General features: G+C 49.6%; 1 protein-coding gene across 2 annotated transcripts; it reads right to left on the bottom strand.

The window, feature by feature from the left end:
* Positions 1-3,768: 3,768 nt before the first annotated feature.
* On the bottom strand, positions 3,769-16,612 carry LOC109289848 (T-cell immunoglobulin and mucin domain-containing protein 4-like). Of its 2 annotated transcripts, XM_019506086.1 has the most exons (9): positions 14,060-15,741; positions 12,558-12,902; positions 11,352-11,558; positions 9,701-9,763; positions 9,483-9,599; positions 8,673-8,731; positions 7,507-7,594; positions 5,491-5,530; positions 3,769-4,607 (listed from the first exon to the last, which is right to left on the bottom strand). In XM_019506086.1, the coding sequence occupies exons 1-9, from the start codon at positions 14,118-14,120 to the stop codon at positions 4,535-4,537; spliced, it is 1,053 nt and encodes a 350-aa protein (XP_019361631.1). In that variant the 5' UTR covers positions 14,121-15,741; the 3' UTR covers positions 3,769-4,534. The 2 variants fall into 2 exon arrangements, with proteins under 2 accessions (XP_019361631.1, XP_019361630.1); XM_019506085.1 differs by lacking the exons at positions 9,701-9,763; positions 14,060-15,741 and adding an exon at positions 15,970-16,612.
* Positions 16,613-17,202: the final 590 nt, after the last annotated feature.

Below are 17,202 nucleotides of genomic sequence, written 5' to 3'. Positions count from 1 at the left end.
GGGTTGGCTCTGGCTGCCGCTCCGCAGAGCATCCGCAGCTCGTGCGCACCATCTGCTGCTGCTGCGGTGACAATGCGGTGAAAAAACTTCATTGTCATGTCCCCCCACCACATGCTGTGCCATTCTCGTGCCTGCGGTGGGATTTATTCCCATCTCGAGTTTCCCCCAGATACCAAACCACATCATTTCCTTCTGCTTGCCCTGCTTCAGATGCCAGTTATAATCCTTCTTTCATGTATATTTGACAGGACAAGGAGCAATGGGCTCAAGTTGCAGCAAGGGAAGTTGAGGGTGGATATTAGGAAAAACTCTCAGTAGGAGGGCAGTAAAACACTGGAACAGGCTTCTCAGAGAGGTGGTGCCGTCTCCATCCTCGGAGGTTTTAAAGCCCTGGCTGGGATGATGTAGTTGGGGCTGGTCCTGCTTGGAGCAAGGGGTTGGACTAGAAGTGACCCCCTGAGCTCCCTTCAATCCTCATTATCTGAGGATATGATTAGCCTTAACAAAATAATTAAAAACAAACCCCAACCAACTAATGCCAAGAAGCAAACAGCTAGGATACAGAGCTGTTTGCTATGATGAGGCGTTAGAGAAATCTCATATTCTTGAAATAATCTTTTCATTCATCCCTCCAGTTTCTCTGCAGAGGATGGGGGTGGGAAAATCAGGACTCGTGGTAGAGGAGATCTCTTTTATTAGACCAACTATATATTCCTATTTAAAAGGCTGCCTGCCCTCTTGGCACTTTTCTTTCCTGTTTTCTCATTATCCAATCCCATTTCCCCAAATATTAATATCTCAGCTTTTAATTACTTTTCTATCCTTCCTCTATGCTAAAAATCAGGAGAGTAAGGCCATTATCTCCCTGCTACAGGCCTTCTTTAGCCAATTAAAATTGGTCATTTCGATACAGACAATCGCCAACAAGTGCCAAGGTCCGTGTAAAACCAGGACTTAGACCCAAGCTGAATCCATGATTAATTAACCGCATTGCTTCACGCAGCCCAGCCGTCCTCCCTTTAGACTCCCCAGATATAATCCTGGTCACTAGTCTGAACAAATTAAAACCCATTTGGGCCCCGCTGCAGCCTCCCACTGCGATGCTTGTAACAGCAGCAAAACATTTTTTCGACGGGGAGGATTTTTTTCTGCTCCTGACTTAGAGGGAGCGATCTCGTGGGATCCTCAGGCAAGCACATGGTCACGCTGCAGCCGAGAAGGACTGTGTGTTAATGCAGAAAGGAAATGGCTATGCAAATGTAGAGCAGAAGTGCTGTTATTACCTCTCCTCCTCCAGGTAGCCGGCTGGAGAGGGAGCAAACAGCCAAGCCCTCCATCACTTTGAGGGGGAAAGGCAGCTCCTTTCGATAGGTGCCTTTGGCCTCCCCTTCACCCAGGACCATGGAGCAGGCAGCTGGACAGGGCAGCCCCATCACTAACCCTATGAGAAACGGCTCCCTGCCACCCCCGTTTTCTGTAACGCCGACCCTTTGAGCAGCCACGAGAGAACCAAGAGCATGGAGCTGGGTATAGAAAAGACCAGGGGGAAGGGGTGCAAACTGAAAGACAGCCATGCAATATCTACACGGGACTCTGCCCTCAAAGCCACAGGAATTACCTGTATCCCCAAAAGGGCCACGTCGCAAACAGATCAGCAGCATAATCCATTGGCAAACTCCTCTGGTCTGCCTTTCCCAAACAAACCCTCCTAGGGTAGCACAGTGCAAACAACAGACCCTTCCCCTTCCAACAACCCTGCTTTAAGGCGCTTACCTGAGCCTCTCCTGGCAGCCACACATCCTTTATCTTCTGTAATATCCACTCAAGGGCTGATTTGACATCCAAAAAGCAGTGACAGGGTTCCCAAAGGCTAAGGACTCATTTTCAGATGGGCTTCCCAGCAAGCTGCTACTACTTTTGCCTGGGTTTTCACTAGGCCCAAAAGCTGCATTTCTTTGGCTCCCGTTGTCTCAAAGAAAAGCAGCTTCAACCTTTCCTTGGAGGCCCTCACACCTGGTATCAATGCCTGGTGATTAGCTCAACAAATATGCCCCACCTGGCTTCATCAGGGGTCCAGCCAGCTGCCTTTGCAAATGCAGATCTGAGCCTCAGCAACTATCCAGGGTGCAGGGGGAGACCCAGGTGGAAACTTGTTAGGTTTTTATAGCTTCTTTGCTGCATTTCTAGGACAGCTCTCACACGGGGCAAGGCGCGCTGCTTTCTGAACCTTTGGCAAGAAAATGTTAATTAAATTTGTTGCATGGCCCGGTCAAGATGGAAGAGGAGACAGGACCCAATGCAGGGGCTGCTACAGAAGTGCCTCAATGTTGTATATTAAGACAAAACCATGCAGTTATTGCCACCGCAGAGAACGGACCATATTTTATGTCGGTGCCAATTATCTCAGCTCCCGGGGTGGTCCCTGGAGCAAGGCCGGTTATCCCTGCAGGTCTAAAAGCTCAGGTCCAACCTGAAATGCCCAAATGACTGGCTTGATTATCAAAGGCTGCTTGATATTCACTTCTGGTGTCTGAAAAATGGCACCGGGTTTTGGCAGGCTCCCCCTCCTTGAGCCCTAACACGCGTGTAACGTTTGCACTTGCTGCGGATGGGGGCACGGAGGGCAGACAAAACCAGCTCAAATGATACAGGAGTCGAGGCAAGGGGCCCAATTCTCTGCTCAGCTTCTCCAGCTTCCCCTTGCTGCCGTCCCACCGAGAGGCAGAGCAATGCCCTGGGCAGGATGGATCGGGAAATCGGCGCCCATCAACCAGAAGGAGCCAATCCTGCCACGTCCACGCCAGCTCCAGAAGGCACTGTCGGTGCTTCAAATGCATTGTTATTCCCCTATGCCTTCGCTTTCCTGGGTGTTTGTGCCTGAAAGCTTGCAAAGAACAATTTTTTCCAACTATTCAGTGGGTCTAATAACAGAGATCACATCTGCCCAAAGAACCTGGTCTCATTATTCCCCTGGCTTGGCTATTTTGGGTTCATCGCAGGCAAACTCGTCCTCTCTCTGGGCTGTGCAGCAGACTCACCTCCCTTCTCGCATCTAAAACAGATCCCATCCCATTGTAAGCCCATGTTCAAGTGTATTCTGCCTCCCACGCAGACAAAAGGAAGGAGGTCATATCTCTGGAGATGGCTGCAGTCGTGCGAATACCCTCTGCTCTCTGGCAAGCTACCAGTCAAGCTGTCCTTCAGTCCTACGAGGGCTGTGGTTTCCAGGAGAAGAGTCGAGGAGAGGTTTAATGGTGCAACTCTTCCATTGCAAGCAAACCTGTGCCAGCATTTACAGGGATTTGTATGGGAAGGGAAGAGAAGGCTTTGACATTGAGCTGATGACAATAGCAACGCGGCAGGCGGATGCCAGCACAGCAAGGCAAAGGTTTCTGTGTTCATTTAAAGCCCCCTGGGTGTCCCCTCCCTGCGCTAGGCACACACTGTCCCCTAGGAGAGTCCCCTAATGCCTTTTAAATGCTCTCCCTGTGCACGCCACCACTCCCTCCTCTACCGACACCGTCTCTCCCGAAAGCCCCCAGGATGCCACCGTCAGGAGATCCTGTCCTCCCTTCACCCCCTTTGAGCAGCGCTATGAGGAACAGAAACCACCTTGCAGCCTCCGGTGGGGAAACATTGCGGTCATTAAAGACTCAAAGACTTTCACAATGCCAAGGTTTGGCTCACATCTTCGTTCAGAAAACGCTAATTCTCATGAACCCAGCCTTTTCGGGGAACTATCGTGAGCGCGGGACATGCTCAGGGCCTTGTCTGCACGCTCTCGCTTCAGACCAGTGCTGTTCGTGTTGTGGTTTTCACTCCAGGTACAAAAGTCACAGGTGAACTAAGTTTTGCATTGGTTGTTTTTTACACAGCAACACTTGTTAATCACCCAGGGGCTGCCTCTTGCCTGTTTGCCCCCCGCCAGGCTGCATTCAGGCAGGAAGGTGAGTGCAATAAGGGGGAAACACAAGGTAGCAGTAAGACAGGACCCAATGCAGCAGCAGCTGTTAGTAGCGGGCACGTCGCTTTAAACCCCTAAATACTTCTTGCAGCATCAGCAAGATTGCCCTCACATGTTAAGGTAACTCTGAAGCGAGGGGATCCAGGTCTGTGGCTTAAGAATAGGAGACATTTACTGCGCAGTAGCCTAATAACACCGCGCAGTAGCGCACTGGTCAAAAACGATGCTAATTTGCTCCTGTGTGGCGTTATTTAGACTACTGTGCAGTAAGCATCACAAAACAACGGTGCACCACCACTACTGTGCATTTAGTTAGCACTTCATTAAGCAAGTACTAAACTAAATGGGCATTAACTACTGTGCATTAACGAACGTGTAGATGCACCCAGCGAGAGGCAAAATTTACATCCAGACTTTAAACTCTTCACAGTTGAAGCGCCTGGGGTTTGCACCCATTGTAGCTGCCAGGGAGAGTGAGGAAGTCGCCTTTATTTCTCAGCAGAGCACAAAGGAGATTCTTCTCGATGCCCGTGGCTTTGCGACACTTTTCCCAAGGCAGCGAGGTCTGTCTCACAGAGTGAAAAGGCCGTTTTCTCCTTCTACGCCACTGAAAGCTTTCTCCGGGTCTTCAGAGGGCTTCGTGCTGTAACGAGAAGCGCCGCGATTAGCCGCGCAGCTGACAAAGGCAAGGGGGAAGCACGCTAGGTCAGATCCCAGGGGCTTGGGTTACACCCTTGGAAGTGGAAGAGAGAAAGGAACCGGTGGGTCAGATCAGCCGCTCGAGTCGGCCGGCGTAAAACCGGTTGTCCGTCCTGACGCTTGCCAGGGTGCCTGGCTCCTTTCCATGAGCCTGCGAAGTGTGAAAGGCCGATTCAAACCATAGCGGATGGTGTAAGCTGGTCGTCCTTAGGATGTCTACACCACTGCTCTGTGCCGCTCTCAAGCAAGCTCTGCCAGCCACGTGGAGAAAGGAGGCGGTGGAGCCACCCTGGGGACACCCCCTCACTGCAATTCAAGGCCACGACTTCTCCCATCTCCTGTGGCCAGAGAGAGCAATGAATTACCCTTTAACTGCGGCAAAACTCAGGCCTCCCCTCCATGTCCTTTTCTCTCAGCTCTAGACAGACCAGTGCAAAAGCGCAAGAGGAAATTCAAGCCAGGAGAGATGGATTCTCCTTGCACCCAGATAATGCTGAAGGGTTACACCGGATTTACACCTGGGCAGGCAGGAAGAGAGGCAAGTCTCTGGGCAATATGTCCCACAGGACCAGATGCAAAGCTGATGTGGGTTATGCATCCCTCAGAGGCTGCCTGGAGGACCCCACGCAGAGCCCTCGGGATGTCCGCCTGCTACTCCATCGGGGCACAGTCTAAGAGGTGCCGACTGGTTTTCTGGAGGAATATGATCTAAAGTTTTTGGTTTCTAACACAGCTCAGGGAAGCAGGATAGGGGCCCAATCCCACACCTCCATTCCCTTTAACAGGATCAAGATTGGATCTGTTATTAGGAATTATCCCGTGATTACCTTTCTGTAACAGTCAGCTGATAGCTCCTCTTGTGTTGACCTACAGATAAGGCAAGGTTCGTGTTAACATGACGAGGAGAAGGGGGGTCACAGGTTTCCAAGCATGGACTCAAGGACAGGATTTCAAGTGCTATAAGCTTTGCACGGACAAAGCAGAAAATAACGAGCATTACCTGGCTCGAGTTGCACCCGCAGCTCTAGCAAGCTCAGTGTAAGACAACATCACTGAGATCAGAATCAGGCCCCTGTAGCACCGACTGCTTCCCACCATAGCCCTGCCAGAGGCGAATTCCTCTGCAACTCTTCTCAATAATTCAGGGCTGACGCCAGGACAGCAAACCCCAGCAAAAGGCAATACAATCAGCTCAGGAATAAAGGACACTAAATATTTATAAACAGCTTTAAGGCGCTAAATTATGCATGGGCGTGTGTAACTAATAATGCTCTGGCCTGAAATTGGTTCACGTCCCTTGTAAGGAAAACCCTTGATGAGCACTTTGCTATACTAGCGAATAATTCATCAGGACGTTTTTGACTCCTGGAATAAAAGCAGCGCAGGAGGGAAACAGCCTGCTAATGTCCCGACCATGCACCGGATTGAATATCAGCTGATAAATAATAAATACTGAGGCCTGATCCCTTTATCCCGGTGACTTCATGTGCTGACACAGGGGTTACAGGCACTGGTCCATTACCTTCAATGCAGATATAGAAGTGGAAATCAAGGGTAAGTCAGAGGAGAAACCGACTCTGGGCAGGCATCAATTTTTTGTTTCCCTTGACTTACTCCATGTATACCCCACTACTACTAAATGCCATTTGACTCCTGGACCCATCTGCATTACACCATTTCCAAGAAGGTATTCTGGTGCAGGTTCTTCAATGGACACAATAATACCAAGCATGACACCTCACCCTAAACTTCTCCTTTTCCTGGCATGGAAAATGCCTTAAGCACAACTTTGCAAGTCTGGATCTGCGGTTCCATGTTGTCCTTCCTCTGTCTGGCTCCCAGATCACTACAGCTTGCATCTCCTCTCACCTTCATATCAAGGGAGACTTCATTAACTAAACAAGTCTGAGTTTAGAATGGGATTTGCTCTCTTCGGTGCATTGGCTATTACCGGCCTTCAAACTTTAGCTCAGGCTACACCAGCTGGGGAAGAGATGTTATACACACACGTCTTGGTAGCTGCCTCAGGTTCCTTATGCCCCTTACAGAGTCTGGTGCCCATCACATCAGGACCTTTGATGCATGCACCTAAGCAAGAGTATGGGAGTAGAGGCTGCCCTTGACCTACCATCCCCTCTTTAAACCCCTGAGCTGGCGTCCAAAGGCCAGACCAAGTCCAGATGTTCAGTGCCGCGATGCTTGTAGCTTCTGCCAGACAGCAAGAACTGCTGCTGACTGCCTACACAGTTCAAAGCATCATAGAAAATGAGGGTTTAAGGGAGCTCAGGAGGTCACATCTAGTCCAACCCCCTGCTCCAAGCAGGACCAGCCCCAACTCCATCATCCCAGCCAAGGCTTTGTCTAGCTGGGTCTTAAAAACCTCCAAGGATGGAGACTGCACCACCTCTCTGGGTGACCTGCTCCAGAGCTTCACCACCCTCCTGGGGAGAATTTTTTCCCCTAATATCCAACCTCAACTTCCCTTGCTGCAACTTGAGCCCATTGCTCCTTGTCCTGTCATCTACCGCCACGGAGAACAGTCCAGTCTAGTTTCTATCAGGGCAATGTCCCTTAGGATTTCTTCAACCAAGGAGTACCCACAAGGCAGTAGGGTTTTGAGGCACCTTGTGGGTACTCCTTGGTTGAAGAAAATACCACCATGTTGTAACCTGCAGAGTAAGGTGGTATTTTATAGGAGCTACCCTGCCACGAGTAGCCCCACCACCAGGCCCTCCAGTCAGATGCAGTTTACCATTATCCCCAGGACCAAAATGTGCACACACAAAAAAGGGCACACATGAAGCTGATGCAGAGCATGACAGCAAACACACGACAGTACTTACATCTCCACAGGAAAAGTAAGAGCAGCAGCAATGCGAGAAGAACTGCCCCTCCAGTGAAGAGGGGCAGTAGTGGGATCCCCTGCTCCAGCTGAGAAAGAAGGGAGGGGGGAAACAAGCAGAAAAGGCTTTTAAACAGCACATTGGCTCTGGGATGTTTAAAGGGGGCCTGGTAGCTCTAACAGCAATATCTGCCATCAAGCTGGCAGTGTAAATGGCAAATGCCTGGGGAACAGGAAAGCAGGAATCCTATTGCAAACCTGCATGGCATACTTTGATGGGCATCTGGATTATTTATTGCCAAGTTTGTTTGCTCTCTTTCTGCACAGGTAGGGGTTTGCTCATACCAGGGGCAATATCAGTTTTGCAAAACCCCAGTGGGTGGGCTTGGGTTAAGCAAAACCCAAACAAGAGGTGGTTTGGATCAGAAGGCCAGGCCCTGTTGCAAAAAGGATGGCTCTCTCAGTGAACAGTGGTGCTACTACTTCCTTCTGGACTCCACCAGGAAGAAGGTCTTGTCCAGGGGCTGCAAGACAAAGCCATCCTTGACTGCTGCTAGCTGAACCTCAAGCCCAGATGACCCAGTGCTTGTCCTGTTAGAGCCCTCCCCTGTTTCCATGACTGTAGGCAGCCCAGGCTGCATCTCAGCGGTATTTGCAAGGCACATGAAAACCCATTGCCTTTCACTCTGGACTGGAGTGGCCTTCAGGATCACTTTTGCTGGCAGGTGGCAGCAGTTCTGGGATGAGATTTTGCATCCAACAGCCTCTCAACACTGCCAGGACCCCCAAACCTTATACAAATCCATGCACAGATAGCCCTCTGCCCTCTCACTTCATCAGTCACGGGTCTTTGCCAAGCACCAGCGAGGACAAACCAAGAGAGATTGCTTGGGGAACGGAGAGGAGGAAAGAGGATAAATGACATGAAATATGACATCCCAGCCCGCATTTATGGCATCTTCCTCAGCAGCGTCTGGTGCTGGTTACTGAAGGCAGATAGCTGGATTGGGGGGCTGGTAATTCCTATGTGCCCCTGGACCAGATTAAACCCAGCACCTCTCTGCTTTGCCTACAGCGTGTATTTAGGGTAAACGCTTCATAAATCACTGCTAGGTCAAGCTGGCTTTTAGTTCGTCGGACACTTCTGAGACATGGAGGAGGCTTTACCTGTCCTGGGTTATCTGTGTTTTCTGGGGGCTCACAGTGTTGTGGCTCTGGCATAGTCTCTGGTAACAGAAAAAAACAAAATGCTAGATCTAGACTCAGTGCAGTTGCTGTTAGACATTCATCTTCTCACAGTAATTTGCAGAGGCCGATAATGTTGCAACTGTCACCGGAAAGGCCTGTAAGACCAAGTGTTTCTCCCCAAATCCAAGACTCCTCAGCAATACTGATGTAGCTTATTCTGTCTACCTGCTCTCCTAATATGACCTGTGTTACCAAGCACCTTGCAATCTCTTATATACAAGAGATATATATCTCTTATACATTTGTCCTTACAACACCCTGTTGGATAGGAAAACACTACTATCCTTGCCTGGAGAATGGGAAACTGAGGCAGAAAAAGACCTCTAAGGGCTGAACCTAGAAAGGTTCCTAGGTGCCTAAACAATAATTGAATTCACATAGGAGTTAGACACCTAAATACCAATCTGCAGCTGGCCCTCAAAGTCTCGCAGGTCATGCAGAAACCCTTGGTGAATCAGGGAATCCAACAATGATCTCTGGACCCTGTTACTGTCCAAGGCTGTGTCTAGACAAAATGAAGGGGGGTGTGCATGACACTTTAAAGCGGGTTAAATGCTTTTGCACCACTTTAATGGTGCGGGTGTTTGCATGTGTCGGCGGCATAATGCATTGCAACAACTTAAGACGAGGGCATACACCAGCCCTTAGAGGATAATTCAGGGGCTCCACAATCTTCAGTCACTTGTGTGTATTTGCATTAAAAATGAAGACCAACAATCTCGCCTTTACCTCGGGCTGCTGCCAGGATACAAAGAGGGGTGTCTCTTGTGGAAAATGGAGCGTGAGAAGTATAATCCACAGCTGTCTGGTCAGGGGGGTCCTGGACAGTAGCTGGCAGATCAGTCCCTGAAATTAAAATCAAAAGAAAGACAGAAATATTTAAAAACATTGGTCCTGGGTGCTGGCATGGGTGTGTTGTGTTTGTAAAAGGTGACACCCTTCCATACCTGTAACGATGAGACTTTTTGTCGGGTGGGCCAGATTACCATCATAAAACCACGGGATGAACCCTGGGACAAGAGAGAAAGCCAAGCATTTCCTCTAGCAAACGGGGCTAGGGGATGCAGAAGGAAACAGGACACGTGATCTAATTGTGGAGTCAGCGCTACAGTGCTTTCCTCAAGTTTTCTGCTTCACCAGCATGTTTTGCTGAGCATTTCGAATCCAGATGATCGCTTACAGGGGAGACGCTGTCTTGGGTTACTTGTGTTGAATTTTAGGCTGTGTATGTTCAAAGGTGTTATGGGCTTGTACAGCAACCTCCGTGTGTTGTTCTGGATGGGAGTTTTGATTGTTTCTGGCCAGATGAAGCCCAGGGAAGGAAAGAAGACGAAATAGCATGTGGTGACCAGAGTCAGGTCCAAACTCCAATATTTAATTCTTCAATAAAGATCCAGGCTTGGATTTCAGCTTTGATTTAGGGCTCAATTCAAACAGGACATCCTTTCCCTTTGCTACCACTGCACCAAGGCATAACCACCTACGGGGCATCCTCTAGAGCTACGATGAATGGGGGGGATATGCTCTGGGCAGGGTAGCTGTCAGCTTTTCCCATCCCTCCTCTCTCCTGATTTGAAATGCATCCTGCTCCCAGTCCTCAGCTGTTCCTGAAGAAGCCCTGACAAAGAGGCCTAATGGCTTACATGATACAAGTGTCCACCAGCTCCTATTCACATGTCTTATCAGCGATGGAGTGACAGGGGAGGAAGAAGGGTTTCCACTGAGAAGTGAAAGACTATTTAAAAAAGGGCAGCATGCACCCATTACAAATTTGAGTTGCCTGCACCAGAAAACAAGAACTGAATGAGCCATGGGATGCTCTTGAATGCTTTGGTCCTGCTGCGTGGTGCCGGCTGAAATCACAGCAGTGAGTTTATGGAGGCTGGAGCCTGACTTGCTGAGGCAATGTCACTCCTGAAGTCTGGATTTCCTCTGTTTTCATGCCCTGGATTGCTGACCTTTCTGCAGGGGGGCTATTTACTCATACTTGAAAAGGTGGTTCAGTGTGGAGCAAAACCTACAGCTTTTAATGCACCTTCTAGCAGATGGAGCTATTCCAGCCCAGGGAAAGCAGCACTGGGCACAGACAGTTGGGGGGAAAAGAAGCTCCTGACACTGATAATGTTGGCGATGGAAACCGTGGATAGATGAGCACGACGCAGAGCGATGTGCAATGCTTTTTGAGTCAGAAGCAATGCGGAGAGAGTCGGCCCTGGTGCAGTGTGGAGCAAAACCTACGGCTTTTAACGCACCTGGAGCTACTCCAGCCCAGGGAAAGCAAGAGGATGAAGGTCATTAGCACCAGAAATGAACCAAGCTGGGGAAAATCTTTGAAACTCCTGGCTTAGCTCTGAATATTGCCCACTGCCCTGTCCGACATGCACGGCTCTTCCCACCGCTCGCCCTGCCATTCCCCATAGCCAGCGGGAAAGAGTCTGGACGAACATGCCCCCGGCACACACGGGCATTGCCCAGAGGGACCCCGAAAAACCAGTCAGCCTCATACAGACTTCCCTGCTGCCCACACGACACCTCCTGGCACCCCCGCCCCTTGCATCCCAGCGGGAAGGAGGAATTACTGCCAGCTATGCGACCTACAGCCCCAAGTGCGAGCGAGCTCCGTCACGCCGTAGCTTCCCGGCCAGGCCTCGGTCGTCTCCAAATCAGTTGTCTGGGGAGCAAGAGTCGTATGCAGGAGAGCCGGGCCCGTTGGGAAGGCAGGAGGCATTGCTGGGTGGGTTGTCACCACTGCGGGAACCAGGGTTGTAGTTGTCGGAGGATGAGGAGGATGAGAAGTTGTGACTGCTGGAGAAAAAAGCCAAGAAACCAGGTCAGAATCTCCTCAGCTGAGCTTGAGAACCACACAAAATGGAAACTGCCCATTTCTTTGAGCTGCTGTGAAGAGAGGCTGAGGGAAATGGGCTGATTGAGTCTGCAGAAGAGAAGACTGAGGGGGATTGAATAGCAGCCTTCACCTCCCTGCAGGGGGCTGCAAAGAGGATGGAGCTGGACTGTCCTGGATGGACAAGGGGCAATGGGCTCCAGTTGCAGCAAGGAAAATTGAGGTTGGATATTAGGAAAAAACTTCTCCCCAGGAGGGTGGTGAAACATTGGAACAGGTTGCCCAGAGAGGTGGTGGGGTCTCCATCCTTGTAGGTTTTTAAGGCCCATCATCATTCAGATGATTTCTGAACCATCACAGCTATAACACAAGCTTCTCCTGGACTTCACCCTTCTTACACCATGGTCTAAAACATCCCGTCTAAGCCAGGGCTGTCCAATGACTGGTTTTTTGGTTTGCTGACCGCACTGATAGATGAAGCGTAGGGATTCGCTTCTGGTCAACCTAAAATGAATTGGTGTCCTGGGGTTTTTGCTGTGTTTGCTTATGAAAAAACCCAGGCGGTTGATAACACCGCTGCTTCTATCCAACGTAAAATGTTTCATTTCACTTTGGGGTTTTTAACCCCGTTAATCCTTCCTTTTCAGTTGCACTAAAATGAAATGGCATTTTTTTCATCAAATGGAAAGCTTCACAGCAAAAAAGTGGAAAACCTGCCTTCAAAGCATTTCTAAGCAAAGCCTCTCAGCTTTCCCACCCTGCTCTTCCCTTATTTTTTTTTCCAGCCAAAAGGATTTGATGAATTAGATCTCAACCTGCAAATAATTTCAGTCCACCCCAAACTGTATTTTCCTGGCAAAACTCTTCCCGCTAAGATAATTCACCCCTCCCTAATCTCACCGTCACTGATAGCAGGATGGACTTCTCCCCATAGACTCAGAGGAGGAAGATGCATTTCTTACCTCTCTCGACCTTCAACTCCAGGTTTTGTTTGATGTCATTGAACCAACCGGGGACCTCTATACGGCAGCAATATACTCCCCTGTCTCCTTCCTTCACGTTCCTTATGGTCAGAGACACGTCCCCCATGTCCAGGTGACCCGTTAGCTGGTATCTCATAGACTTCGAAGATACGACCCTCATCCCATCGGTACGGATAATCTCATTGTTGCACTTTGAATTTGGGCAGCTGCCCCGGCCCCAGCACATGACGGAGACGTCACTCGCTCTTCCAACACGGTAGTAGCAGGGTAGCCTGACGGACTGCCCCGTCACCCCTTGCACGACAGTTTGGGACGCAGCGTGCGCTGGTGAGGAAGAGCAGGGGGAAAGAAAGCCAAGATATAATCTTTATCCCCCCAGAAACACTTCCCATCTCTAAGGGTGGCAAAACACAGTCACAAGTTAAACACAGAGGCTGCGGGGCCTCCTTCATTCAAGGGTCGTTAAGCCAACGTTGGCAGGGATGGTTTGCATGCACTTGAACTTGCTTTGGTGCAGAGGAAAAGGCTAGATGACCTTTTGATTTCTTGACTGGCTGTGCATGCCTGCCAGCATTTGGGAAGTGCCTGTATGTTGTCTAAGGGCCTTGGCTGTTTGAAGAAGTGGTTTTATTGTGGTGACAGAAAGGCTGGGCTCCTGGTGGCTTCCTCATGCATGGGTGGGTGCATGCATGTTGGTAGCAAATAAAAGGCAATCATTTTTTTTCCAACAGAACTGTGCCATAGAGACCAGGCTTTGCAAAAGGGGATTTGGGGCGTGTGGTCTTTCAGCTCAGGGCCTGGCTTTCATCTCCAGCCTAAACTGCTCAGGACTGAAAGTTGGTATCCATTTGGCAAACTTGAAAGTCTCCAACCTCTTCCAAAAAATGCAGAGATGCATCACTCTCAACAGTCACTGATATGCTGTCAAGTGGGGGCAGCCTTCAGCGCAAGCGTGAACAGGACTCGGATTTGGGCCTCCGCTCTAGGTGCGAGATATCCGACCCAATCCACCACCATGCACGGTCTGAAAATGCAGCCATGTGCCCTAGGCCAGCCCAGGCTGGCAGTGAGACCAAGAGGCTTGGCCAGTCCTCTTCATCTCTGAGCTGCTACGGCCTGGGACTCTTCCCCTTTAGGGACGCAAGCATCCCTTCTCCTGGGCAGCACAAAGGGAGCTCTGCAGGGCAAAGGTTTCAGAAGTTGCACCCCCATGTTGCATCCTCTGCCCACTGGAAAGCGGAAATGTGAGTTTACAGAAAAGGAGCCAGGCACCGGCATGTCTCAGCTGCTATTTCCTAAAGAGGCTGGTACTAGGCGAACTTGGTCCTTTGTGGTTTTGAGTCAGCATTTCCTTTCTGGGTTACTACCACCCCTAACAGTCTGACTCCTGGGCAGCCTGCAGAGAGATCCTAAATCACTTAGTGCAGGGATTGGAAATGGATGACCTGCCACAGCACAGATGTCCATGTGAGCCACCTTACCTGCCACGTGGCAATCTGCAGGGCAGAAATCATCTGAATCCAAGCATTTAGCAAACGGCATCCTGGTAGCTCGCACCACGGTGTTGTAATTTTAGCTTCCTGAAGCAACGGCACCGTGGTGTGCACTCTCTTTTATAAACAGGGACCCGACTCTTGGAGCCAATAGCCCTGTTGAGTGGCAGTAAATACTAAAAGTAGTCCCCAAATTCATGGGGTTATGCACTGCAAATGCTACTTGCTGCTTGTATGGGAAACCTGGCAGCTATAGGTTGTTCAAAGAACAAATGAAGTTAATGATTGCTCAGACCGCATAAAATACCCATGCCTCTCAGCAATGTTTGAACCTGTGACTTTCAGGGTTCAAAAGCATTTCCCTCTTTCGGCTCCATCAGTTGACAACTAGAGTAGACTCCTTTGCTGCCATGTAGCCTAGGTGTGGAGGAGGCAGAGACTTGCATCCTAGTGTGAGTTATACATGAGGTGGTTGGAAAAAAAAACACATTTTTTCCTTGGAATTTTTGCACTAAACCCCTTTCCTTTTTTATGCTGGAAACTTGTGATTTGTGTGTTAAAAAACCTCCATTTTCTCCTCTCTCTGGAGCTCTCACTTTGCTTAGAGAAAGTCAGATCCAGCAGGAATAATGAGTTCTCGAGAGAGTAGGCTTGTAAAAAAAAATCAGCCTGACAGCTTGTTTTGCCATGTTGAACATGGCAGTCCCAAGCTGTGAAAATGCTGACCGACAGGAACATGGGCGAGAGGTTACAAGAGACCATTCGGACCCTGACCCACTCTCTTCGTATCACAACATTATTGAAACAAGCACAAGAGGAGAAATCTGGCTGACAGCGGGGAGCGTACAGGGCTCCTATCACCCTCCAGAGTCAGGTCCACGAGCGACTGGAAATATTGTGGAAATCCCTGGGCTGTGGAAATGGCCTGAAGCTGCAGAGAAATCACGGGGTCATCTTATTTTGCTCAGTGAAGCTTGATGGAGTTGGAGGAAGAGCATGAACCAAATCTCATATCTCGGGGTTTTCCACCCACATTTCAACATTTCCTTTCTGGTCTAAAAGGGACTGCAAAGTGTTGGAGCATAATTAACTGTTTGGGGTGGGTTTCAAAAAATAAAAAAAAACAACAAAAAGCCCAACTCAGCTTTGGAATAACTCTGCTCCCATTTTACTCCTATTAGGAGTTTTTCCATTTACATAACTGGAGGCAGAGTTGTGCAACTCTCTCAGTGAAAGTCTCCCCTAGCTGAGAGCTTTAAAAAAATCCCTCTTCCCTCTCATTTTCCAGAATGATTACTCTTTTTTATATTTAAAGACAATTTCTCTAAGCCTGGACCCTGTCAGCCCTGCTTAAAACATGGAGAAGAGAGGCAGGGACGCAAAATGAGTTCTCTAGAAATTCAACATCAGCAATAAGGTGAGATCATTTTCATCATTAAAAAAATTCTGTTTAACAACCCACGAAATCTACACACAGGTTTTGCAGATACAGGGAAAATACCACATTTCAGTAACTAGCACATTGCTCTGTATTGGTACTAATTCCTGTAATTTTAAGAAACCTTTTGAAATAATACATACACGTGTACACACACACACACACACACACACTCATTTTAGTTTTGCAGAGTTACAAACAAGAGGCATTCATTGCTTGCACGTTGTGTGTATACTCCAGGCACAAATAATGCTATGGCATGCATTCACATGTGTGTGTGTGTGTGTGTGCATGCGCACATGCGTGTGTCCATGCGTGCATGTGTGCACAATGCTGTTTGTGCCTGGAGCACACACACAACCTGCAAACAATGAATGCCTTTTGTTTGTAACCCTGCAAAACATAAGTGAATCACCCTTTGCTTGCTGAGGCAATGCGCCGTAAAGCCACCAGCACTCACCTGCCCACATCTGTATCAGTATCCAATGCAGCCAGAGGGAAGGGGACATGCTGGTGGAGGACAGACTCCGGGAATGTCCCCAGCCGGAGAGAACCAGCTTTATATGTTCGATGCTGAACGAGCTCCACAGCAGAGTCATTTCTCTATTCTCAGGCTTGCCCCACCCAGGCGCCTCTTCTCGGGTCTCCTGGAGATGAACCCTGCTCCCTTCCAAGCCACTCAGCAGGCTGCTGCCAGAGTCCCCTTCCTCGCTGGTTGTTTCCCTGCTCTTCAGTGCTCCTCACTCGCTCCCGGTGTCCTTGAGTTTTCATAATCACTCAACCCAGTCTGTCTGTCCCTTTGCCTTTACCCCGATGTCCCCTCCATTTCCATCTCCTGCCTTCTTCCACGGTGCGCTCCAGGCATGGTGGCCTCCCAACACCTGTGCACGAAGCCACTTCCTAACCAGAGGCATATCCCTTAACTCCTCTCCTGTCACCTATGAATATCAGCAGTTGTAGCTCTTCTTGATCAACTGACCACGCTAGTTTTGGGGGCCTCTGTGATGGGGACTCCCTTGCCTCAAGGTTTGCCTGGGAGGACTGGATCACAGACAATGAGGGTTGAAGGGAGCTCAGGAGGTCACATCTAGTGCAACCCCCTGCTCCAAGCAGGACCAGCCCCACCTACATCATCCCAGGCAAGGCTTTGTCAAGCCGGGCCTTAAAAACCTCCAAGGATGGAGACTGCACCACCTCTCTGGGTAACCTGCTCCAGGGCTTCGCCACCCTCCTGGTGAAAGAGTTTTTCCTAACATCCAGCCTCAACTTCCCTTGCTGCAGCTTGAGCCCATTGCTCCTTGTCCTGACATCTGCCACCACGGAGAACAGCCCAGCTCCATCCTGGACCGATCATCGTATACGGGAGTTGAGGCCAAATGCACATAGAGATGGAAGCAGCAGGCTACGCTGGACTGTTTTGCTTCTCGTGGTCAGATCCTGCTGCTTAACACAGACCAAGGGAGAGAAACCCTAGGCCCTGTTCCCTTTTTGGGTCCTAAACAGCTTCCTTGAGCTTGTGTGTGGGAGGGTCACCTGTCATAGCACCCACTCCTCTTGGGGCTGGTCATAGCAGAGCTCCCTCTGCCTCAGCTTCCCCAAGGACCTCTGAAAGCTTCTCAGGGCTTAGCGGGGCAACGTTGCAACAGGACCTTCTATCTCAGGCCGGCCTTCCCTTTTGGGTTTTCCTAGAGAG

The sequence above is a fragment of the Gavialis gangeticus genome, unplaced genomic scaffold, assembly GCF_001723915.1.
Source record: "Gavialis gangeticus isolate Ggan-Ray unplaced genomic scaffold, GavGan_comp1, whole genome shotgun sequence".
In the NCBI taxonomy this organism is placed as follows: Eukaryota; Metazoa; Chordata; order Crocodylia; family Gavialidae; genus Gavialis; species Gavialis gangeticus.
The sequence above is the reverse complement of the archived record's forward strand: the minus strand, read 5'-3'. Positions and strand labels throughout refer to the sequence as shown.

Coding starts and splice junctions, on each gene's coding strand:
- LOC109289848 (XM_019506085.1), bottom strand. CDS start 16,108: ATGACTCTGCTGTGGAGCTCGTTCAGCATCGAACATATAAAGCTGGTT. Junction 9,600..11,351: donor GCTCGCTCGCACTTGGGGCT/GTAGGTCGCATA, acceptor TTTTAATTTCAG/GGACTGATCTGCCAGCTACT. Junction 5,531..7,506: donor CTTACTTTTCCTGTGGAGAT/GTAAGTACTGTC, acceptor CCTTATCTGTAG/GTCAACACAAGAGGAGCTAT.